General features: G+C 35.2%; 1 protein-coding gene across 1 annotated transcript in view; it reads right to left on the bottom strand.

The window, feature by feature from the left end:
* LOC107427184 (BEACH domain-containing protein C2) overlaps positions 1 to 26,326 on the bottom strand; it is a 29,842-nt gene extending 3,516 nt beyond the window's left edge. Inside the window, exons 1-29 of the mRNA XM_048465260.2 lie at positions 25,988 to 26,326; positions 23,010 to 25,165; positions 21,585 to 22,372; positions 19,808 to 20,521; positions 18,573 to 18,707; positions 17,614 to 17,718; positions 17,193 to 17,306; positions 15,846 to 15,922; positions 14,407 to 14,488; positions 13,871 to 14,200; positions 12,925 to 13,490; positions 11,824 to 11,908; positions 11,333 to 11,527; positions 9,831 to 10,376; positions 9,609 to 9,752; positions 8,885 to 9,373; positions 6,331 to 6,473; positions 5,747 to 5,816; positions 5,540 to 5,623; positions 4,902 to 4,958; positions 4,434 to 4,502; positions 4,255 to 4,341; positions 4,056 to 4,172; positions 3,285 to 3,434; positions 3,055 to 3,139; positions 2,836 to 2,956; positions 2,543 to 2,639; positions 2,334 to 2,447; positions 815 to 1,181 (exon numbers count right to left, since the gene is read on the bottom strand). Of these exons, the coding sequence (XP_048321217.2) occupies positions 815 to 1,181; positions 2,334 to 2,447; positions 2,543 to 2,639; positions 2,836 to 2,956; positions 3,055 to 3,139; positions 3,285 to 3,434; positions 4,056 to 4,172; positions 4,255 to 4,341; positions 4,434 to 4,502; positions 4,902 to 4,958; positions 5,540 to 5,623; positions 5,747 to 5,816; positions 6,331 to 6,473; positions 8,885 to 9,373; positions 9,609 to 9,752; positions 9,831 to 10,376; positions 11,333 to 11,527; positions 11,824 to 11,908; positions 12,925 to 13,490; positions 13,871 to 14,200; positions 14,407 to 14,488; positions 15,846 to 15,922; positions 17,193 to 17,306; positions 17,614 to 17,718; positions 18,573 to 18,707; positions 19,808 to 20,521; positions 21,585 to 22,372; positions 23,010 to 25,059 (7,981 nt within the window). The 5' untranslated portion in view covers positions 25,060 to 25,165; positions 25,988 to 26,326. The remainder of the gene's footprint in view (positions 1 to 814; positions 1,182 to 2,333; positions 2,448 to 2,542; positions 2,640 to 2,835; positions 2,957 to 3,054; positions 3,140 to 3,284; positions 3,435 to 4,055; positions 4,173 to 4,254; positions 4,342 to 4,433; positions 4,503 to 4,901; positions 4,959 to 5,539; positions 5,624 to 5,746; positions 5,817 to 6,330; positions 6,474 to 8,884; positions 9,374 to 9,608; positions 9,753 to 9,830; positions 10,377 to 11,332; positions 11,528 to 11,823; positions 11,909 to 12,924; positions 13,491 to 13,870; positions 14,201 to 14,406; positions 14,489 to 15,845; positions 15,923 to 17,192; positions 17,307 to 17,613; positions 17,719 to 18,572; positions 18,708 to 19,807; positions 20,522 to 21,584; positions 22,373 to 23,009; positions 25,166 to 25,987) is intronic.

The raw sequence follows: 26,326 nt of genomic DNA on the forward strand, positions 1-26,326 counted from the left end.
GGCAGACCAGGAACTGGCTTTGTGTTATAGCTGGCAAAAACCCACATTGGATACTTACGCGAAAGATCAAAGGGGTGTTAAAAAGATTATAATTAGACCACCTTATCAGCAGAGCCTTTTGCTTGGGTTACAGACCATGACACCTAGGCAATAGCAAGTTCCTTAAAAGTATATCCCTGGATTTTTAACCACACTCCATACTGATGCAGACAAGCCCAAATAGGAATTTATTAACAACTATGCTTTGCGTAAGATTTAATTTTATTAGGATTTAGTTCAATTTAGGTCTGATAGTTTCCTAATTTAATTGGTTTGCATATTGACTGTATCTTTCCAAATTAGCTGTTTAATGATAAAAAGGGCTATTTAGAACCTAAAGCGCATAACTCCCTTTAAGAATTTCTCCTATTTCTAGTTCTTCAGTTCTTATCCTATTATCAATTCTATCCCCTTCACCTATTTTTCTCCCTCCTAATTTTCATCTCCTTTAATCTAATTCTATCTTCCTCTTCTCTTTGGGTATCCTAGTCCTGCATCACGTACATATTGGACTATTCTCAAATTCCAACTCATGAACAGAGCAAAATGAATACAAAATTCAATTTAAATTGTTCATAAATAACCTTACCACACACCTATGATTTGGAAGGAAAGTAACTTTTAACAAGTTTGATGACATTGGAACAATACAATTAGATATAGAATCCTCTGAATAATCTCACAGCATATATATCAGAAGAGGGCTCCACCTAATAAATTAATATCTAATTAATTTAAGTAAAAATATATAGACCAAAACAGAATGAATACTTGCCAGTGATTATCTCTTTATCGCATGTAACAGCAACTATAGATGAGCTTCTGATTCCAGATGCAGGAAATGCTAAAGCTTGTGGGAAATGCCAATCATCAGAACCAACACCTGGCCCCTTGAACATGCGCATAAGCGTTCCACCAGTGGAGCTTGCTGCAGCCTTTCCATGCTGAAAGAGGAATGGTGCACCCTGGCCATCAGGTGTATTTGGCTGCCACTTATGTTGTGCAACATAAGCTGCTGGTGCATTTACGTCAACAATAATAACAGTATCTGAAGATGCATGGATGGCAGCCGCAGGAAGATTGCAGCGTTCAGGTGCTGGAACAGCATATGGCTTGACTGCTTTTGGGTTCCGGAAGATGGTCTGGTTTCAAAACTTAATTCAGTTACTTCTTAAATAAAAATTTGTCACAAGAGTTATGGTACATTCATGTAACATGATCTCATTCCCATATAATTTCAAATTAAAGGATCTCAATCCATAAAATACTAACAGTAAATTCAACACCATCAACAACAAATAGTAACCATAATAACAATCATCACCATCATCATCGTCATCCTCATCATCCTTGGGAATCATTTAATCATGCAACAGGGGTTTTTTGATGTGAACCATCACAATGTTTCCATATACGCGTGCAACACTCATCTAGTGTTCTAGAATTCTTAATTGTTACTTACACAACTCTTCTCATGAAATACATTTGCATGCTTTCCTGTTCTTTTTTTCGTTCACTGGGCTACTTTGAACCCACTCTCTCCCAGTATGGGAGAGGTGGCCACTGTCACTACCTGTCCCCATTAGGATGCTTATAGCTACTAAACACCTCACATTGCTCACTGAAATGCTGTTTCTTTGTCACTTCAGCCAATTATACAAATTTTTCAGCTATATAAATTCCATGCAACTCCATCTAGAGAATTATTTACTACATTTTATTGGAAAGTGTTCCATGTACCAAGGAATTTAACAAGCATTTTTGACAAATCATCCTAACCATTCAATATTCTTATCCAACAATGAACAAAATTTAAAGAGTTTCTGCAAGTTATGAACATTTTAAAATGACAAAGCTATGCACTATTGCATTAACTTCATCTCATTGTTATGACAATGTGTCAAAAATACTTGTCAAATTCCTTGGTACATGGAACGGTTCCATATTTTTTTTTCATTATTGTGCAATATGTTGTATATATATATAGCTGATTTTGACAAATTCATTTCATAAAATTGCATAATTGCACTCAAAGTGACAAAAAAACAATGGTATATGTGCTAACACAATAATGTAGCATGCTATATCATCCAAAGCAAGCAAGATTCCAAAACATATCCTGATCCAGAGTCTCTCTCTTTTTTTTTTTCTTTTTTTTATTTTTTTTTCTCCCTAAAAACTGATCCAGAGTCTTCAAGGATATATCCAGATACATGCACACGAATATACAGATGCAAAACCATGTCAAATCTAAAAATACAAACGGATTTGCCAAAATCAAATCAAAAGATAACCTGCAAATGGAGAACATCCGCTAATGGCATCTTCTTCATATGAGGGATATTCAAAAGTTGAGATGGGGTTTGCCCAAAATATGCGATCTGGTCTTGTGTGGCACGCTGTTGAACCTTTTGTTGGGAAAATAAAAAATAAAAAAATAAGGATTATTTACAAATACCAAATCACCAATATAATCAGACAAATGACAGCAAGCTGCACTTACTGGGTCTGAGATCTTATCAATATCAACAGTCCCTTCATAAGTAATGTAAAAGAAGACATTATTCGCCAAAATAGCTTCTTTTCCTCTTTGCTTATACCTGAATATTCCAATTTGATCATGTAAATAAAAGATGGAAAACAAGGAACAACCCAGGCTACTTAAACAATAAAGTTTTAGCACTCCAGATTTTATCAACTTATAACAACTGAAAATGATAGGCCAAAAAAAGGGAAAAAAAAAAAAAAAAAATTTCAGAGGTAAAATAATAATCTTGAGGAAAATAAGAAACCTACCCAAATACAAGATCAATCCACTCATGCAAATGTGCAGATACATGCTCACTCTCAAGAGCCATTCGATGCTTATGGATGAAATCAATAGGATTTTCAGCCCATGAAGGAAGTTTTACAGAATCTGATAATTAAACCAAAACGTAGAATATTCAATATTACTTTAACTGCCAAGAATAATCTATCACTGCTTACTAGAACAATGTACATTGACAAGCATACCAAGCTTTCCACCTAACTGTGTTGTACCAAAATCAATTGAATTTTCATTTGTTAATATCTCAGGAAGGTAAAACAGCTCAGGAACCTAACACATACAAAACAAAACAATTAGAACCAATAACAAATCCTTTACCCAGTATAAAAAAACACTGAATAAGTGAAATATAAAAAGCAAGGATAAAATAAAATGACTGCAGATTCATGTTAAATTATCAAAACAGATACCATACCAATTCCTTCACATCACTCATATCCTCAAGAACTCCATTCCAAGTACCAGCAATATCTGAAAACATACGATCCGCATGATCAAATTTTCCGCCTTGCAGTTGAATATTGAGAGTTGTAAATGGTTCAACTCTAACAAGATAATATAGCACCTGTAAAAGAAATAAAAAATAAGATCATAAAGTTGGCATGTAAGACATAATAGCTAAAAAGAGACTTCACTGTTGTTGCCAACAATACTTAATGTTGTAGTTGCGTATTTCTAGAGAAAGCAAATTAGTACAAGAAATGAAGAGGGTACTAATACTGGGACATGAATCATGATTAACAATGAAACACCCTTTTGATATTCCCCTTATAAATTATATCAGAAAATATGACAAGAAAAGCTGGTGGCTTCTACACAAGAAGGAAATTTTAAAACAAATAGCAAGGTATTAATACAAGGATAAGATTAATATGTTGTAAAACCGTATCAATTATTTTCCCATATAATTTTTACCCAAAAACATGATAAGGAAACATCTGGAATCTGTTCAAGGGGAAAAAAAAAATGTCCAAGTTACAATAGAATAAGTTTTCACATATGGTTATAATAGATGAGATATGCACAACATACAAATTCAAAAAACAGTACTTTCTGAAAACATATATGAAAGCATATAAAAAAACAAAAAACCTCATGAATATGAAGTACACAGCCAAAGGTATTGCATCTTGCATCAAACAGTAGGAGCAGAAACTTTAAAATGCAAAAGGAAAAGAAAGCATACTGTGCCAGCACTCGAATAATGTGAGCCATAATGGAATTTGGGGATGATTGGATCCTCAAAACTACTATATCTCTCTTGAAATTTTTTCAGTCGATCAGGATTCAAAGCACCGACTGGCTGCAAGTATATACAAGGCTTAATAGCATTAGAAAAGTGTGCAAGAATAAAATAATTTACAGCACTGTTCCTAGGTGACCACCTTTGTAAGATCCCTGTAGGAAGAAGGATCAGCAAGATCCAAACTTCTTGAACTGTAATCGGAAAGAATCCATGGAAATACAGGATACTGAAAAAAAAAAAAAAAAAAAAAAAAAAAGGGAGTGAGAGATAGTATCAAAGAACATAACCAGATAAAATGATAGTTCCAGAGAAATCCACCTGAGTGATGTCATTGTAACTACGCCCTGCCAATGTATTTAGCTGCATCAAGTATTCAAAATTGCTGATCTGCAGAGAATGTGATTCCATTAGCAATTTACTTTCATTTCATCGAGTGTCTAATTAATTTAAATGCAACAGTAAATTTAAACAATAATGCTAGAAATACCAAATTGTTTACCAGATAAATATTCTATGAAGAGTGCTAGAAGCACCAAATTGTTTATCAAATTTTGTGGTGATATTTTACTGGCTTGTATTTGAGATTTACTAATCTATATTTAGGTTATATTAATTTTTCAACCAATAATATATTGACACATCATTTTTTTAATAAATTAGGTAAACACCAATTAAATATTGACATGTCATTTGCTAAAAAATTTCATGTATGTAGCACTACTGAAGCTTAAAACAAACACTACAATATAGCTTCAAGACCAAACATATTTCTTTCTGAATTCATACCTCCCACCTAGCCCAGCGCTCCATAAGCTGAGTTCTCTTTAAAAGTTGCTCAGGTCTCTGCAGTAAAAAAGGGAATCATAAGTACTAAAATTTGTCAGCATAGACACATGCATGAAGTCTTTCATTAACTGTAATATTAGGAAAGTGTTACACAATCAGGTACAAAACTTGTCTTATGTACATTTTTCAGTGTAACCACTATAATTAAAGATGTAAAATTGACACAAGAGACAGACACCTGCCACAAATATTAACATGGGCAAAGTGTATCCATCAAGATACACACAGGTAGTCAAAATAATATCCATTATAGGGTTGGCGTTACCTAACTTAAAAATCTTTCTAATAACAAAATGATATGATAAATATAAATTATTATAACATGAATGAATAACTCCTAAACCCCTGATCAAAATAATCACCAGTACAAATGATTAATAAAAATGAAGCCAACCCAACTGATGGATTATTATCAAAAAGTCATGGTGCTATAACACACATACATATCTTATCCAACTAACATTTTATTAAACATTAATCTCACAGTTATCATGGAGCAAGGATATACAAAAAGAGCAACTACCATCAGCTCATCCACTACTAATCTCCAATTAAGACAAGAAAAGAATGGTAAGAACCTGAGTTGCCAGATATATATTGTTCAAATGATGAGGACGTGCTTGAACAATAGCTCGGTATGCATTTCTTCGCCCTTCAATACTCTGAGACAAAAGAAGGGGAAAGAACCAACAAGGAGTCAGCAGATTTAGCATGACCATACAAACCACGTGAGTGAGTGCATGTGTGTGTTTGTGTGTTTCAGATTTTGACATTTTGAGAAATACCCCGAAATCAAAGAAGAAGTTTGAACGGTCAACCATAAACAGTTCCAAAGCACTTCTTCTTAAAAGATATCTGTATCAGAAATAAGCAATTAGGACAAGACAAAGAAAAAAGAAAACAGAGATATATCAAATAATGAAAACTAAAAATAGATTCATCTTATTAAAAATTTGCAGGCGAAAGTAAAAAAAAAAAAAAAAAAAAAAAAATTGGAAAATTAACAAAAGTTGGAGAAAAATGAATGAAAGCGTTCTCCATGCTGAATGACAGATTCCAGATGAAAAATAAAAAAATACGAAATCAGGTAATGCAACCCTAGCCTGGTCTGCAAACTTGGAAGCAATATAACCAGAAGAACCATTTAATTATATTTAGAAATGCATGTACTGGAAAAAACAGTAGAACTGCCTGTCTCTACACACATAAGTAAATGGGTCCATACCAAGAATGAATAGATTGAAAACATAATTTCCGGAGTGATACTCAAATCATTTAAATACCAACATCACAAGTACCGCATTACAAAAGAACACAAAAAAAATAATAATAATAATAACAAAAAACTTATAATCTGTAATCATTTCACCTTCTGCTATAAATTTGATGAAGGGAAGACATCGACCAACTACGATCTTTTTCTTCATCTTTCAATTCTGTACTTTCTAAACCATCTACTGCAGCATTGCCCTCACTGTTTTCAACTATAAAATTTATCCTCCTAGTTGTTATCTGCAAGGAGACATCAAATTTTAAACTTAGTAGCCAAATTCATACTTCACACACAAAACTTACTACAACTATAAATTAATACATCAGCCACCATTCTCAAAATTAAAGAAAAAAATAATCATGTTGAATAATATTTTTCATTTTCTTCTAAATGAGGAAAATGTTCATCAATTTTTTTTTTTTTTTAAAGAAACATAATTCTTTGTTAAAACAGAATCAAATTACAAATATTGAAGAGGATGAGAAATTTTAATAAATACAAAAACAAAATTAGAACACTATTTCTACCGCTAGAAAATGTTATTCCCAATTCAAGTATAACAAGCAAAAAAGTAAATCATAATACTCCTTTAGTATGATGCCCATAGCGAAGCAAAAACTTAATATGACACCATAGAAATTCAAGATCTGAACTTTTCCTTGAGGATATACCCAAAAAGCACATGCATCCTTTAATAGGATAAACAAAAGCTGCCTAGCAATATCACAATTAATTAAAAATAAGGGGGGAGAGAGAGAAAGAGAACGGGGGCCCCGGGGCAGGGGGGGGGGAGAGGGAAGGGGGAGGTGGTGGGTGGTGTGGGGAGAGAGTAATGGATTCAGCTTCATCCAACAAATCGGATGCCAATTCAGGAAATTCTAAGTTGAGGTCTCCGTTTATCCAACTAAACTTGATATTGATCTTCCCAAGGACCATCAAACCCGGAAACCAGTCGAATCTTTGATGACAAATGCCTTCCAAATAAACCATAGACTCAGAAGACACAACTGAAGGATCACCAATCAAGAGTTTGACCCAAAAAAAAAAAAGGAGCAAAAATCCTGAATCCTTTAGATGGATCAGAAGCACAAGTCCTTTTATTGGAAAATGAGAGTGCAAAATAACTCCCTTAATCATTCCTATTGAGTGATAATACCATTTAGATATCTCCATCATTGACATTTCTACAAGAGATGAAATTTTAATGACTTGGTTCGGACACTTAATAAGGGGGCAAGATTCAAATATTTGTGAACATACAAACAATATATCATTAAAACAAAACAGAAAACGAGGGACCACCAACATCTTCCCAAAATCCAATGGAATCAAGCCTAAACAAGTGATAAATTTTTTAAAGATGACAAGAAAAAGGGATATTCATACGATATGAACTTCCATGGGTTTCACTTGTCATTAAATTGGTACCCAAGCTATTCAAATCAACCACATATTTACTGCTGAAACTTAAAAGCACAACAATCCTCTTTTTAAAAGAAAAGGAACTTCCACAACCATTTTCTCGACAGAGCAATGTTCCTTGAATCAAAATTCCTGATACCTAAACCTCCCTTATTCGTAGAAAGTGATAAAACCAACAAACCAAATAATTCATTTAAATCATCATCCTCTCCTTCCGATAAATATTTTCTCATCAAACTTTCTGGTCTCTCACAAATTGGTTTGTTATTATTACCAATAGAGATAATAAAACAGAATAATCAACATCACTCTTACATTATAAAATAAGCAACACATTTCTCAACCATCCTAATGTTTAATAAGTTAAACGAAATTATAAGAAAGATACAGAGCACAGAATTAGCTGATATTGCAACAAGTTGAAACACCATGAGGAAAGGAAATCAAGAGGAACTGTTTGTAAATGCAAGGATGGATTAAAGCTTCTCCAACCAAACTGGGTTGGTACAATTAACATTCTATTCCAATTGCTCGATTTACTCAAGTTGACCAATTTACCTCTCCACAAAATTTGAAAATTTTCAAACTCAGCTTTTAATACCAGCCTGCTTTGACATGATCATAAACACCATCCATAAATTAGGGTGTTCAACCATGCTTGAACAATTTCAAGCAGAAGATAATGACGGCAAACAAAATCAGTCGTCAAGCCAGCAACCTCAAAATTAATCCAACAAACAGCAAACAAGCAGCAGGTATAGTACTAAGCGAGCACCCAACAACTAATTTGATATGGAGTTTTCTACACCTCAGAATTCTGGTGTTTTCCTTCCTCCTTTTTTGGATTTATAGCTTAGGTTTTGTATGGAAAAGACTCAAGATTTTTAGTCCATAAGATATAGGAAATTGTGGAATTCTGATATGCAATCAGAAATTATGTTTGCTGCTGTTATTTCCAAGTAAAGAGAGGAGGATGATTAGAATCCCAATCTCCCAGATTCATTTTATTTAAAATCCTAGTTATTAGGATTATTTAGTTTCTGTTCTTTGCTTCCTAGATTTAAGGAGTCAGTCAACCTTATTGTAAGGTTTCCTCTCCTATATATTACTGTAAATTCTCCAATTCTAAGCTATGAGAAAAACAAACATTTTCTCTCCTCTTTTTCTTCAGAAATATAGGAATGGCATATATTTAATGTCAAGGAGAGGTTAGAATTATTAGACTTACCTGAAAGGTTCCTCGTATTACCCTCAGTGGCCGAACCATTGATGAAGGAAGCTCAAGAACAATTCTTTCATCAATTTCACTTGGAACATACCCAGGGGCAACTGCCGTATTACTTTCGAGCGTGCCATGGTCATTACCCAGTGGAGCATCACCACATTCTAAAGGTAACTGCAGTGTTTGATCAGCTGCTTCAGATAGTCTTGACTTACCATCCTCACTTTGTTCCGAACCATGGACCCTACTATCCTGGCCATCCATATTATCAGTCTCCCCCTGTTCATCATATTCATTTACTGCTTCCATTGAGAATGCTTCAGCCGCCAGAATAGGAGCATTTGAAGAGTTTATAGAATTTTCCTGATCTTCTTTCATCTTAATATGATCCTCATAATTTGCAGCGGCACCAAAATGATCAGAACCTCTGTAATTCCTCCTTAAACATCGCCTCATCCTAGAAGAGCTCTCCATGAAGTCTAGCTTCCAAAAGACCTAGAGAATATTAACAACAACCCTGAGTGAATGTTTAACATATAATTCATATGCACGAGGGTAGTAATGATATCTCATAAACTTATATATCAATATAAATACAATTACATATAAAGAAAAGTTATATAACAAGATACAAGGGAGAAAGTATCTATCTGAACAAGAGATATTAGCATAAATATATATATATATATATATATATATATATTTATATGTGAAGTGATGCATCACATACACGTGAAGGAATGCATAATTGTTCCCCAAACGGCCCAAAAAGACATTTCATTTCTATCAAGCAATGAACGAGCTTGCGCCATGAACGAACTCCAATTCCTAAACGGTGACGAGCCACAAAATCAACTTGAGCTCGCCTGTCAACCTGGAGAACAAGAATATCAATAAAGGTATACAACCTCAATAAGTAATAAAGATAAGGAGGACAAGCACTTAAAAGAACCTCAGATCTTTGAATGTTCCTTGCTAAAGCAAAACTTGCAACAAGAACTGCAATAAATTTATAGGATAATGCATTAAAATCTTTTCCATAGACAGATTTTGTATCAACTGGCTGCAAACATTCCATCCAGGCAACTCCCATTGCTTCAGCAACATTCCACCTCTTCACACGCTCTATGTCACTAGCATTCCTCCGCTGTGCAGATGTGGCCATTGCCACGGCGCTGAGACCCCTTCCAGAACCAATTTTTGCACTGCGTTCAAGTTCACGTGCAGCAGCCAAGGCAGCTGCTTTTGCAGCAGCCTTGTCCTTTGGAAGTGCTGGTGATTTGTTAGGTACCTCCAGAGGCTTCTGAAAACTTGAAAATGTATGAAGCTTATGAGGTTTCCGCTCAAGCATTGACGCTTCACGCTTCAGTTGAGAAGACGTTGTGGGAGCTGGAGTATCACCACCAGAAGCACCAGCAGCAATCATTGCCAGGGCCATTGCAGCAGGTGGCGATGCAAAAGCAGCAGCCCAATCTGGAGAGATCATGGCAAGAGCAGCCTGTCAAGAAGAAAAGAGGAACTGTCTCAGACCATGCATCAAAATAATGAAGTAAAATTAAATAGCTAGCTTTTTTTTTACCTCCCTTTTTAATTTCAAGCACCACAATTATGAGTCACAAGAAATTTTCATTATCACAACAGGGGGAAAAAAGGTGAAAACTGTAGAGAACTGTAACTGAAGTGGTAATATTTAGACCTAAACAAAAACAAAACATAATAGTATCCAGCAACAACTAAGACCCTATTCCCACTGCCCAAAACAAAAACCACGGTGATGAATTTCATCAAAGGTAACAAATGAGGATATTTTTTTTTTTTTTTTTTTTTATCATTTACAATAATTTCCCTCCCTTACCCGGTGTCTCGAACCCACGATCTCCCAATTGTAGGTATGAGTGACTTACCAACTAAGACAACCTAATCAATGCCAATATGACTATAAGCAACATAAAGTTACAAGAAACCATTTAACATCTCAAAATTATATAAATGAAAGAAAAGAAGAAAAGTAATTAAACACCTTGTTCCCAAAGGAAAAAGCCTCAACCTAAACATCAGATTACAAAGCAAAGGACTGGAAGACAGACATGACCCAAAATGATAACTGGTATGACATTAATCACTGCACTAGGGAACTTTTTGCTAGGTGTTTAAGACACTAAACAGCTTGCTGCTAAAAATTAATCCAGCACGCTAAATAAAATCAAATATCCCACACAGCATATTTCCAGAACAAGAGTTGAGATTCCAAAAGGAGCATCAAGAAACTTTTTAATGTTTACTATAACCAAGGCCAGAAGATTAGCATTTCAAGAAGTATCTAGCTTTATGGCCCATTTTTAGAAATTTCATATGAGTACCAACATATCATAGAAAGACAAAAGGATAGAGAATGCTTAATTAGAACAATAATCGACTTCCCAATAGAAAGACAAAAAGACACTGTTAATTAACCTCGACAGGTAGGGAATCAGCAGCCAATGCACGGTCATCAACAATAAGAGGGTTCAATCCATCAGCAGTTGCAAGTTCATGAATTCCAGCCAAAAGTGGCCGCCACCTTCTCAAAACAGCAACAAATGGAGGTACAATGGACTCAAGATACTGTTTACGAAGAGGCTTCCTGTCCATGGATACTGCATGATATACCTGCAAGAACAGTGGTTAATACCACATCAAGAAAGGTAACATCAGGGACTTGGTAAAAACCTGAGAAAAGTCTCCAAAAGATGGTAGATTGACAAACACATCCCCATAGGAAATCTATGATCAGGACAACTATCGCAAACGACGGGGTAAAAGGGAATCAATGGCACACCGTCATACATGATGTTTGGTTAGCTTTTGTATATTACGTAATTGTCTGAAAAAATGGTATACCAATAATAGCTAAGCTAACAGATGAATGATACATCAGATAACAACTTAGTTCACAGGATCCTAACCTCAGAATATAGAACACAAGATGCAACCAACACTCTCTGTCTCTTGGAATCTGAAATTGGCATGTTCAGAACTGGTGAAAGTACACTGTCCATCAGTAACATGAATTAGTCTCAATGCTCCAAATTGACAAAAAGAAAATTGTAGCGGAATAAAACAGATTATGCTCAAGGCCCCAGTAAATGATTTCACAATGGAGTTTTCATGATCCATCTGATGATTTCACAATGGTGTTTTCATGATCCATGTGATTTAAATAAAAAACAAATAAATAAATAATTTCCAACTAAGGCATCCATGTTTTACATCAGTTTTAATGCATGATCAATCACTTTTCCATTTTCAAAAATGCAATTAAAGTTAGCAATCATTCCAAGTCCCTCCTCCCATGACCTCACATTTGGTGGAACCTTACTTTGTAATGCATCTTTTTATATTAAAACATGGTAAAGTAAATTAAATTAAATCAAAAACTCATATATTTTGCACTTTCTCTGTTTTTCCTTGTATTTTCAGATACAGTTACATCCCATTTATCTTAAAATTTTTGCACTAACGACCACATTATTATGCATATACAAATGGTCAGCAGAGGCCTCCAAGGGCAATCCTAGAAATCCAATACCAAAAAAAGCATGTAGAGGGGGGAGAGAGAGAGAGAGAGAGAGAACATTCAGATTTACATCAAATCGAAAGACTGATTCTCCTCAAGCCTTATATCTTGTGTGGCATAGAACTAAAATATGAACATACTAATCACATTGCTTGGTTTAGAAACATCTTTACTGGATATTCATATCTTTTATAAAAGTGAAGCATTAATTGGTTCAATCACTTCTTATTGTGGGAGGAGAAAATTTTCATATAACACAGCAAACGATTCTAGAGATTATAATATCAAGAACTTATTATATGATTATATATCACTTAGCATCTTTTGTCACCATAAAATGAGAGAACAGGGGCCAATCAGCAAGTCATTGATAACCATGAAAATCTATTTTTCCAGAGCAACATATTACATAGAGGAGAAATCAATAACAAAATTCTATTTTATGGGAAACTTGAAAAGAAACGTTAAAGGTAAGTTTTGGTTTAGTCACCTCCATAACAATGCTGACCGTGGTTTCCTCCCTTCTGATATCCCATCATCTATGCTGACATTCCTCAAAAGCATACTATCTGTACCATCGTCTTCTTCCCTCATTGAGAGAAGAACCATTCGAAGCATGCATAAGAATGGCTGGTCACTGTCCAATAACTGGTAAAGAGCTGCCATCCCTCCCATTCCAGTACCTGATCCACCACCTATTCCAAGACCACCACCAAGTCCAGACTCATCCAACAGTAAAGCTTGGAGCATTGCAACTGACTTCTTTACTAGAGGAAGTTCAATCCAGTTTCCATTTGCATCCTTCTCTAATGCAGACTTCCAAGATTCCCAGCCACTACCCCCACCTCCAAATTCAGCTTCTTTTGAAGGAAGGCCAACACCATACCATAATCGGCTCCTATACTTCCAACCTTCAGCTACATCAGCTGTACAGCTTCCATATGATACAAAAGCACAGGAAACAGATTCATATGGCTCAGCTGCTGCTGCAGCAGTAAGACGTTCCATCACTGTGGCTGATATTTGCCCATGAGAATCAGCCATTGAAGCAAGAACCTAGTTGGATTTTTAAAAATATAAGTCCCATGAATAAAGAAAGTAATACATATAATAGCAAAACATCATGATACAGTAGAATACAAAAGAAAAAAACAACAATTCAGTATGACCTATTTGAGTAAAGTCGCATAAACAACAATCAAGTTAACAAAACATGGTGAGGGGCAAAGTTGAACAAACTGGTACAGATAGGGTCAGTAAATAAGAGCTAAGAAGCCCAACTTTTGTTGCCAAATACATATTATCTTATTTTCTTGAGCAGGAGGGGTGGAATATATTTGCTGATGCAAACCCACATGAAGAACTCAAATCTATAACAGCCATCATAATAAAAATATAAAAGCAAAAATAGTGTGCATGTGCTTTTGTATGCGTACATCAAGAGGGACTCCCCCAGAATCACTGGATAATGATTTACGATCACCCATATTGTCAAATGGTCCTCCACCAATCGAAGTCAAGGAATTTGAGCGGTTATTCAAGGGAGATACAAGAGAAAGGGGAGATTTTAAACCATCTGCAGTCCGTGAAGCACAAGATATTTTGCTTTGTAATCGTAAATGATCCTCAACAAGCATTAGGATAACAATTGCATTCTCCACCAATGCAACAGAAAGCTGCGCAGCATTATCTGCTTCTGCCTTAGCATCATTTGGTGACAATCCCTCTGCTGCAACACCAGCAGCTGCTGCTGCAATAACTTGAGTCTGCAGCAAAAGAAATATTGTTATAAACACCATTGCGTCTTTTCTACTACTTCACAAAGGGAGAACAAATAAATATTATTTTAAATAATTAAAAGAATTCCATTTCAAAAAAGCTTTATTCTAAAGTACAGAGTTTTGTAAGAAACCTCCCCTAATAAAAATAAATAAATAAAAAATGAGAGGAGCAGGAATAGAGATAAATTTACCTGAACCTGGAGTTCTCTAGCTGCAAAGTCCAGCAAGCCACCCAAAAGCCTTCTCTTAAATATGGGTAGCGATTCTTCCCGTCTTCAAAATGAGCACATTTAATCACAAACTGATCAATCAACAGTTATGTTTTCAAGAAACAAAGATCTGTAACTGTGGCTGAAACTTAGTCATTTTAAACAGAAAAACAAAAAATGGGTACCCCTTGGTCCACTATCAAATTGTTGCAATTTTCCATGTGAGCTCTCTAATATAAAAGTTTTGATTGGGTCTTCCCATTTGTAAACCAATATCATTTACAGGCAATTTCATAAAAAAATAAAAATAAATTAAAAAAATTGTCACATGTAGTCATCTGACCATCTTGTCTTCAATTAGGACTATTTTATTAATAAAGGCAAAATCCAAAGCTAAAACAACCGAGGAAAATAAAAAATTACATAAATTTCGTCCTACCAATTGCACAATGAATTAGAATCACAGAATAATTCCTTCAAAGCTTGAATGTAGTGGTGAAAATTTTTAGCCCTATAATACCCACTAAATAGTGTATTTACTAAATATTTGACCAACAAAAATATTACAATAATTTACCAATGCTGCAGTGTCTGAACCACTTCTCCAATTAAGACACTAACAGACATGTTTATGTCCTTACTACAGCCCATAATTTACCATTGATTTCTGCATCACAAAACAATAAACTGATAAGCACGCAAAAGGGATCTAGCTGCTGGTATTCATGTACCTTCAAGTTTTGGCAATGTCAAGATTTTCAATAGGGAGTCCATATGAAACTGCTATAGAGACAGGGCCCTTTCCATTCTCCACAACCCTCCACTCCCACAATTCTAACACATACATTTCCGTTTAAGGGAAATGTGCACATGGCTACAAAAGCCAAAGAACCTTTCTTCATCAGTTCATCCTTTGTCCATTCAGTTATAGATGATCACACACCCATCAAAAGCACTTCATTATCAAATTCCATATAGGTACTAACAGGTGCGACAAAGTTTACCATGAGAAATTGTATATGCCCACGTGACGAACAATTTACTTTGGTGATTAGCAAACTAATAGACATATTTGCTATGAAACTAATTTTTCACACAAAGACCTTACATGCTCCCATATTTGTTGGCACACATTTATACAATTTCTTTTAAGAGTATTTAATATCTTGAAAACTAAATAAAACTTCCGATAGCATTAACAGTGCTTATTAAAACAAGAAAATCGTGGAACATGCAAGTACCACCCAAGCCCTACTTAAAAATGGGATTTAAAACTTTTAGCCAAGTAAACTTATTATCAAGTTTGGAGCTGAAGTCTAAGATAGCAAGATAATCTCATGATTGTTAAAAATCAACAAGAAACTCTCAATATTCAAAAGTCTTGATAACTTTAGACGAAATCAAGTACTGTATAAGTATACCTAACTCGTTGATCTCCAGTACTAGATCCACCAACAATAGAAAGCCACTCTGCACAGTGAATTGTAGCTTCAATATCCTGAAAAAGGGAATTAATAAGTTGATAGCCAGAAAATATATAAGCAAATTGATTAGCATAGAATAAGGAAAAAAATTTCTAACAAGGATTAGAATAACATAAATTGAGTAAGCAAAGAACCAATAATCACATTTCAACATCTGGCAAAACACAAAAAACCTATCAAGTCAGTGCCACATTATGCACTCTCAACAAAAATTTCAAGTGTTTTATTTGTCAACTTTAGGAAGAGAAGTGTTTCCGTACCTAGTACCACACAATAATGAATAGTTTGTTTGCCTAAGTTTAGTTTTTCTCCCCATTGGAATGTTCTTGACAAGAAGAACGGTAAATCAACAAATCATTTGTTTGAACTATAGAGTAGATTGCTGTCTTTTATGGAGTTTGTTTGCATTGTACAATTGACCTAGCCAATCTTTGTTCATGATTCTGGAGGTCTTAAAAGGACTCAACAGAGTTTTTGGCTTCTTTTTGGGCACTATCTTCTAATGAATTCGAAAATACCCATTTTTCATGATTAATTTATTTTAGAAGGATTTCTGTATAGAAGTGACTGTTTCATTGTTGATTTTTTATTTGTTTATGATCTTTGAGGATTTCTCAACCCATTTTTCACGATTAATTTATTGTAGAAGGATTTCTGTGTAGAAAGGACTGTTTAATTGTTGATTTTTGATTTGTTCTTGATCTTTTAGGAATTCTCATCCTTTCTTTATGTAATGTATGGTCTTTTTATTATAAACAAACTATTCATTCTCATAAAACAGCAACAGAGATGAATGGTAATGGCCTTAATGTGGGATGTATGGATTGAAAGGATTGATAAAATTTTCAAGAAAAGATAACGTGTGCCAATATTCTTTAGAAGAGAACTAAATTTCTTGCTTCTTTTGTGACATCATCTTCTCAGGTATACGAAGGGTCTTCTAGATATTACATTCTAAGGGATTGAAAAACTATTGTCTACAGTTGTTTAGTTACCTTTGTTAAGCATATGTTTGTTTGTTTTTTTTTTTTTTTTTGGTGTGTTTAAGTTGCAATGTCTTTTTTTTTTTCCTTTTTTTTTTTTTTAATTTTTGAAATGAAGTTTCGTTTCTTAACATAAATAAGTATAATATTAAAGACATGAATCAACGATATATGGATGAAGCACAATGGAAGTACTACATAATATGACATGCCCAACATTGAAACTTGAAATCCACGAAGGCTAGTATTATACTAGGAAAATAAAATTAAAAGATGTTGAGGACAAAAGACAAATGTCAACCTTCCATCCATCTTTGAGACGCATAGAATGCTCCAACATGATAATCAGGAAGTTGTGTATCAAGTCTTCTATGTCTCCTAGGCTCACAGAATCGGAACTTTTGCTTGCTCCCATCTGTAAAAACAAGCAACAAAATTAGAATATTTGAAACAGGGATAAGCATGTCTCCCATCATATTATACCAGCAAAACAATGATATCAATTATGTTTTTATTTTGGCTTAACTAATAGTAGTGGGTTATAGAAGAGGGGGCATTTCTCCCCCATCCATATCACCTATTCCATGGGTTGAACCCAGGACCATGCCCTTAAATAAGGAAGAAGGAACAACTGCTACATAGAATGATGGTATGTTTCAAACTTTATTTGTAACATTTAAAAAAATAAGGAAAGACTACATATCAAAGTTAGAAGACGATGCCTCATAGTTAGAGATAAGAACTTCCAGAATCCATTCTGGCCATTCCTCCATTTTTGTCAAACTGCTTCTATTTTCTGGGTGACTGCAAGCCAAAATCAGAAGATCCTGCAAATCACATAGCAAGGAGCATCTCAGAATCCAAATAGAAAATAACTAAATAGCAAATCCATAAAAAAGGATTAAGTTATAACAATTAAACCATGAATGCAAAATGTTGCATCTAAATAACAAATGAAATCTATAGACTAATTGTCAGTGCCAAGGTGGCTCCAACTTCTATAAATTGGAAGCATTCCGTAGACCATCTCCAGAACTTGGCTTGCAAAATCACAACAAAATGATGACTCCCCAAACTTTTTACGGTGTTTAGCTGATGTGAATAAGTATTGCAAAGTGCATGCTTGTATAAGGTTGATATAAATAGTTGGGTCCACTTCTTAACAAGTCAAGCTTTTAGCATTCATAGCAAGTTAATGTAAGACCAAAGCCTAACGTGTTGCTTGATTTTTATTTTCATTTTTCAGAAAATAAAATATTTTTTTAAAATTAAATTTATCACTAATGTAATAACAGCTATTATATCACAAAAAAATAATAATAATAATAATAACAAAAATAATAAATTAGCGATTCATTAAAAATATATTAAGTACATAATATTCAAATACAGCATGTGCTGAAAATATAGAACAATATAAACATATAGAAGATCCCACCCTTCTACTAAAAATTTTACTTGTTCCCACTAGAAATATTGAAACCTTATAAGACTTCTAGTAAACTTCACTCACTAGAAAAATGATTGCATCAATCAATATCCTACCATACTCAAAAATCTGCAGCAAAATTTATATAACAATTAAACCTTTACTTCGTTCAATTCAATCACAACATGGAAGTTCAATTCAACAGATCACATATATATGAACGAATCACAGCATGAGAAATGAAAGGTATACCTGTAGTGCTCGGCTTTGGAAAGATCTAGATGCATATGGAAGTGAATGCAGGAGAACCAATAAAAGCTGAAAATGTTCAAATCGATGACCAGAATCATAAAAGTTCAGCCCATCATCAGTTGAAGTAGCATTGATCTGATACCAAAAGGATAACATAAGTTTTCATACTCAGCAGATTCAACTCTTAACCAGTATAACATAATATCTAAAACAAACATAGCAAAAGCACGCAAAATCCGCCTCTTGAAAGAGACAAAGGCAGAAATTTCATTAGGTTACATTATTAGAATACCAAAGGGCCAAAGGTAGAAATTTCATCTTGGAACAGATTTCCACTCAAATTCAGAGGTGATTGAGACAAAAATATCGACATTAGTTAACTCAAACCCTGCATTTGTTCATAAAACTGGATAACTATAGCAAAACACACAGGGAGTAATTAAAGATGAATTAAACAATAGAGTTTAACCAAGAGAGAAACAAAAAACTAAAGCTCCCAAGTTTTTTAAGACAATAAAAAAGGATGTTCAAGACTTCAAGTTGAAAAAATTCTGCATACAAACACAATTTTGATAGTCCAGGATCACAAAATTATCCCAATCAATACTCAACGCCACTGTTTCCTCCAGCAAAAGGTTTTGAGTTCAAATCCCCACACCTCAAAGATAAAGGAACACTTAAAGATGTGGCATAGACACAAGCTGCAATTTTAACTGAAATCATGAGGCTCAGTTTCAAACCAACACTATCAAGAAAAAACCAATGCCAGAAGCTTAACTTAACTAGTTTTAGAGCTTAATTGTCAAACTAGTGTTGTGTTAAAATCCGACTATCCCTCATTCCTGTCAATTTATTTTGATAAATGCAAACTATCTATGCGTTAGCTTAATACAAACAGCTCAGCCAAGCCCTACAAGCTTAAAATTTTTTATTAATAGTAACTTTAACAGAAGGAAAAAAAGGAAACAAATATGTGTGTGTGAGAGAGAGAGAGAGAGAGAGAGAGGAGCATCCTAATGACATCAAAGATAGCCACCTATATATATATGTATATATATTATAAAGGTAAACTTTTACAAGAATGAAAACCAAGTAGCTCTTTACCAAACTTATAATAAAAAATTTTTAAAAAAAATCATAAACTCTTAGATTTGACCTTTACAGGAACCATAATTGCTTCCAGAAAACAATATAATGAAAATAAAATAAGAGTTAAAGACAAGATAATATCATACCGCAGCCCCCAACAATGCTGCATATACATTGCTAGTCATAAGCCTATTTGGTGCTGCCTGGAAAGCCTTATGCAAAGCAAAAAGTAGAAGGGAAACCTTATCTTCAAACATGGTACCACCTCCATCATGCAGCCCACTGCCTAGAAGGTTATTTGTTGCATCTGAGGGTGCACGTGAACCAACTTTCAAATAACCAGATGATACTAGAGCACCAATGAGCCCAATGATTCCGAGTACTATCCCATCACTTTTATCAACATTGTAAACATTATTCCTTGCATTATCTGCACTTATTGAAAGACTGATACCACCCAGATCCTTAACAAAAGCATTTTCAGAAATAGAAGCCATTCTTTCAATTTTCATTCTGGATGAAACAGAAACAGGACTGCTACCAGAATTAGAGAGTTGGGATTCACCAACTTTCTCATTTGAACTGAGCTCCTTTTCCTCTAAGTGTATTTCTTCCTCATCCTGACACTTTCCAGCATCCCCGCTATCACTATCTAGCTCAGGTCCCTGGACAGATAAACTTTTATCACTCTTTGTCATAGAGTCAGGAAGACTACAATCACCAGCTTTGGCTTCACGTTGTAGCAGAACAAGAAGTGTTTCTAAACCACCACAAGTTATAAAAGCCTCAGCAAACGTCTGAGCTCTGGAAGTATTTGGCTGTACCACTAACCTGTATATCAGATGCAACACTCTTGCAACCTGGAAAAAAATAAAGTAAACAATTTTGGGAAGAACAATTAAGATAGCTCATTAGAATGAAATTTAAGTATGAAGTATACAGCACAACATCTCAATAAGGCCAAAGTTGTCAATTGGCAAATATAAAATTTGAAAAGGAGAACACAAGGACCATAGAAAATCACAGTCCAAACTTAACTAATGTCATCTAGCGTAGTAGTGTGTTATAAACTTCCTCAAAAATTAATTGTTACTGTATAAACTATACAATTTAAAAATTAACTAAGTGATGCAAGAGCACATGGTATCATGTTTTCAAGTTCCATTTAAAGCTGAATCAGTGTGTCTAGCATCTTTCCAGTTTAAGAAAAAAGAAACAATAATAATGAAGTACGCTTTAAGTCACATAAACTTTACGATCTAATACAATAGCATGAAAAGCCTGCTGTCTAAACCCTCTCCCTACTTTCTCAACTTGCAACTAAAGCACATACTGGTAGTAAGCTTTTTTCATATCAAGAAGAAATGTATGGATGCCATACTATGGTAGCACCTGCATTGGATATGGTAAAATTTATTATTACATATTAGGAGTATCTATTTGTTTTCATCTTCTTTACAGGTTTGGACAGATCTAAATTTGAAGTCAAATGCATTAAGCAGGATATCATTGAAAGCCACTCAAAGTCCGGAACTGCACAATGATCCGTATAATAAAAATAAAAAAGTAATTTAAAAAAAAAAAAATCTTAATGCCTAGAGATACGGTTACTTTCATTGCTATGCAAAAGAACCATTTGAAACACCATTCTCACATTTCTCTCTCTCATGTACTTTAACAATACTGACATAATCTACTAATAGCAAAGCTTAAAAATAGTTTTCATGTTACCAAATAATTATTTGTCTCAAAAGTTCAAAACCAAATACTTTTTAAATTGGAATGATATCTCTTATTACGCATTATTTTTCATTTTTTTAACTGACAATTGATGAATTTAAACATAAAAAATTGATTGACAAACTGCACCCAACCAATACCCAAACCAAAATAGAAGGATATTTAAGTTGCAAACTAATTTACCTGATTGGGTTGTGGACAGTCAACCATGAACCCAAGTAAACGACGGACATCGTCCGAAGCCAATGAAGGAGGTGCTGCTACTACTAGAAGTTCAATAATCACTAAAAGTTCATCAACCAAAGCATTCACCTCACCTGCAGGACGTGCTGCCTCATTAAGAGAAAAGGTATTCACTGAGTCCTTCTCACGAATTGTCCAATAGCATCTTCTGCAGCCATCAAGAAGCATCTGAATGGCATTAGCATCACGCATTACTGACGACTCTGTGAAAACCATGTCTGCAAGTGACGACAGAAGCTTCTTTTGGAGTCCATAGTTGCATAAGCTCCAAATTTTTAAATCCAACAGTAATGTACTAAAAAGCTGAACTTTGAGTGAATGATTAGTCTTCTGGGATTGACATAAGGAGACAACAGCTGCAACAAGTTCCTCATCCCCTACACCATTGTCCTTTCCCATATCAAGCGACGACAAAGTCTGCAAAAGATAGTTTAAGATTCTTGACAGAACCTCTGGCCCTCTAGTACGACAGAACTCTTCATTGTTCTTAGGATGTTGAAGAGCCATTGAAATAATTCGGAATATTGGAGCAGCAAGAGCAGCAGTGGCCGAAGCCAAAGAAACATTCCCTGTTTGTGGTTCCAGGCTATCTCTATGCACATCACCAACTGCCAGAGGAAGTAAAGTCATTGGGCCTCCATAAGCCAAGGCCCACAAAGCCTCTACAGGTCGCATTCTTGTAGCAACATGGACCTGTCCAAGAACCTCAGCCGGTCGTCGAAGCATACCTGAACATAATTGATAAAGAAATTAAGAAAGTAAACACAAGCATGCAATTCAAAAAGTGACGTATAAGGGAAATTAGGTATTCTATTAAAAGTGTACGATCATAACAAAATTTGAAGACGTGCTCAAAAAGCATTCTGTTTCTCCTTCAAAAGATTTATATCCCTCCATAATTGGCATATTCTATATTTTATTATAATGAAAATCTAGCACAAGTACTTTATTTGAAAATACAGTATGCATGTTACATACTTCACAGTGAAAATTAAGCGTATGTTAACATATGTAGAGGGAACGGAGACATGAAAAAACTGAAAGCTGAATGCATTGCTCATTCATCCCAACCCCCTGAAAAAAAAAAAAAAAAAACAAAAAAAAAAAAAAAGCATGCATACTCGCCATCTTTTCTCCCTTGGAACCCTAAATATGAGTAAGACAGAGCATTGATATCCAAGAAAATTTTGAGAAAAAAAATTCAAATTGTATAGATATATAGTTTAAGACTAAAGCAAATGGCATGTTTTCTCTGTATCATCATCTATAAATTGCAGAAACATTTAAAAATGAAATTAGTTTGTCATATAAGAAATCTCCCTTCTCCCCTACCATATAGAACAAACTCAACAAAAATTATTATACCTGCAGCACCAGAAGGAGAAGCGTCAGGACAGAACCGTCCACTAAGCAAACCGGGATGATAAAGGAGATGAAGGCATCCTCCAATTTCTGAATCCAAAAGAGAACTTTCCTCTGCCATATTTTGCACATGTTCATCTGTAGCAAGCCATGGCAGCCCTGCCCCTTGACCAAAGGAAGGCAGCACATCGCCTCCTCTCAAAGCCAAGCGTGCCATTCTTTCTGGGCCAATTGGCTCCTTCAAAATATACACAGGCCCCATCTCAGCAAACAAAGGACACTGACGACGACGACGTTGTAATCCAGCCATTGTAGGAGGAGGGTTTGTCCCAATACAGCAAAATGCAAGTGGCTTGGAGATCCGAGGAAAATCAAAAGGTCGAGTTTCATATAATGATCCATCAATATACAGTCTTAGTTCACTCTCTGCTTTCCCAAGCAGCCCTTGCTTGCAAGTGTGCTCCAGACCAACAAAGTACCAGCACTGTGGCTTGAATGCATGAGTGAAATGCAAAGAAGCCTTCTTTCCCTTTCCACTGCCACTTTCAACCACCAAAAACTGTGCATGAAAGTAAGCCTCTACCCCCTGGTTATCAGCAGACAAGAAACTGAACAGTCGCGGCATGTGTGCTGTGCCTTCACCAGCAAGTGCACTGGCAGCAGCAGCAGCTGACATAGCTGAAGATTTTCCTGATTTGGCAGCAGCAGCAGCAGCTATTGCTGCTGCAGCAGTTGCTGTATTTAATGTGTCTGCAAATGATTCAATATAAATCCATGTTGCAAATGCATACCCATTGGTAAATGGCCAACGGCTCTCCCCGGGACCAAGCAAACCAGAACTTTCACCATCAAACTCAAAGCTACATGCTGGTCCCTTTGACTCTTTTCCACCCACTGCCTTCTCCAAAGCAAGCGTTAAGCGAGTTGCCCATACAGTTGTAAGAGTTCTTGTAATGACTTGTAACCATCTATGCAAATCAATAACACTAAGTGAATGTCCTCCTAAGTACTGAATGCAGTAACATAAAGGAGTTCCATCCCATCTCATTGTGTCCAATGAGCCAACATTCTGCGCAAAAATATTTTCTGCCGACCTTAAAAGAACTCCTAACAAACCAGCCATAGTGCACATTGCTCTGTTTCTTGTGCAAGCCCGTAATATTGCAAGCAAACCCCTAACCATCCGTGTCCGAGGCGACATGACTACATCACTATCACCAGCCCAAGGAAGCCAAGGAATAAGCTCCCCTGACACAATAGCAGCCCGAGAATTTAGCATTACACTAGGTGGATTGTTATCCTCATCTTCTTCAAAACTTTCAACACCACCCATTGTTGCAATAAGTGAATCAACTACCAAGAAAGCAATGCTCTCCATTTCTTCCCCACTTCCAAAATTCTCCGCACCACTAACAATATTCTTCAGTTTCTCCATACTTTCTGGCTTCCCCATTATAGCAGAATCCACTAAATGCAATAACTCTGGAGACACATTTGGCATGACAGCTTTTGGCTTTGATTTTACGGGTGAATCATTAGGAGAATACCCAGGATCCTCATAGGAAGCAGAATCAAGACTAGTAGCTGAGGTAGATGACTTAATAGGGTGACCAAATTGTCTCCCGTCCCCAGGGCTAGAAGCAGGGTGATAGTGTTGCATTTCATCAACTGGGGAAGAATCAAATTCTGCCGTAAACATCCCAGATGAAAATTGTGAGGAATCTTCAAATCCACCAGATGAGTATCTTGCATTGTCTGAATTAGATGATCGATTTGAACACACAGAACTTTCTTGACATGCACCAAAAGCTTTCTCTTGATCTTTCAAAGACACCTGCTCAAACTGTTCTTCATCTACAATGGTAGTTACCGAATCAACCTCTTGCAAATTTACATTACTACTACCAGTCTCAGTTACATCTCCATAAGTAATATTAATACTCTCCTGATCAGATGAAGGTACCACCTCCTGTACACCACCAACTACTTGATGATTATATGAATCCTTCTTGGAAATTTCTTCAACCTCCTTCTTTTCATCTTCTTCTTCCATTATAATGACACTATAAAATTCATTCAAATTATGCAAAACCAAGTTACCCCCAACACGTGAGAATGAATCAGAGAAGCATTGTAGTAATCATTTTTGAGGATCAAACCTGGTTGAAAAGGTAAAAAAACAAATAAGTAATAAACTCGTCGAGCATGAGAAAAGTCAAGATACTACTGAACAGTAAAAAACCTACTTAGCCCAATTTTGATAGGAAATCAACAAATTTATCAAAATTATTCACACACCACTCCACCTGAAAAGATCATAACAAATAACTAGTCAAATCAGAACATCCTAATAAAATAAAGAAATAAATAAAATTCATTTCTAGAACAAAATTCATACAAAGTACTGAAGCAACTTTGGGTAATATGATACAGTTATGCAAGTAAACTGAAACAGCCGGGCATGTGTGCCGTGCCTCCATACATATTAGTTTTCTATTAAGCTAAAACTGGACTGTTTTAAGTTATCTAGTTTTCTTGGTAATCCATTTGATCATCAGAGACTACTCAAAATCACCAATCTGAAACACATACTACCCTTTAGTTTAGTTAAAAGCAAACCTTCCATTTCATATAGCCAAAATCACTAAAATCAGATTTCTAAAGTCATTTTCTTTTGTTTTAGTTTTCTCGGAAGCCAAATACAAAATCGAATTCGTCACAGATCCCTAACGCAAAAAACAAGAAAAGGAAAATATCGAGCTTCATTCGAAATCGAAGATCGATCCATTTCCCATTAGAGAAATGATCAATGCTCCAGATCGATCAAGTAAGTGCATTGATAAAATGCGTGTGCATTGATCAAAATGCACGGATCAGAGTGAGATTGAAATTGAAAATCAAAAACAGTAGGAGCCAAAAAAAAAATTTAAAATAAAATAAAATAGTACGTCAAAGAAGAACAAGTGATGAACTTTGTTTACCTTGGAAATATAAGATACGAAAAAATGACTATGATTTTCTCGGAAACAAGAAGGAAAATTGATCGAGAAATTGAAAAGGCGAAACAAGACGGAAAATTTTTCCAGAACTGGTGAGAGAGACGAAGAGAAAGAGGGAGAGAGATAGAGAAGGCGAATTGGGCGCGAGAGAGACGGTGGATTTAGCAAAGTAATAGAGGAAAGGCCCTGGATTTTCCAATGGGTCTGCTTGCCCAGTCAAAAATCCACAAATTTAATTAACATTTAATGAGATAGGTAATTTATGCTATCTCCAAGGTGTTTTTTTTTTTTTTTTTCTCCTTTCTATAATTTGAATCGTAA

The sequence above is a fragment of the Ziziphus jujuba genome, chromosome 11 (genome assembly GCF_031755915.1).
Source record: "Ziziphus jujuba cultivar Dongzao chromosome 11, ASM3175591v1".
NCBI lineage: Eukaryota > Viridiplantae > Streptophyta > Magnoliopsida > Rosales > Rhamnaceae > Ziziphus > Ziziphus jujuba.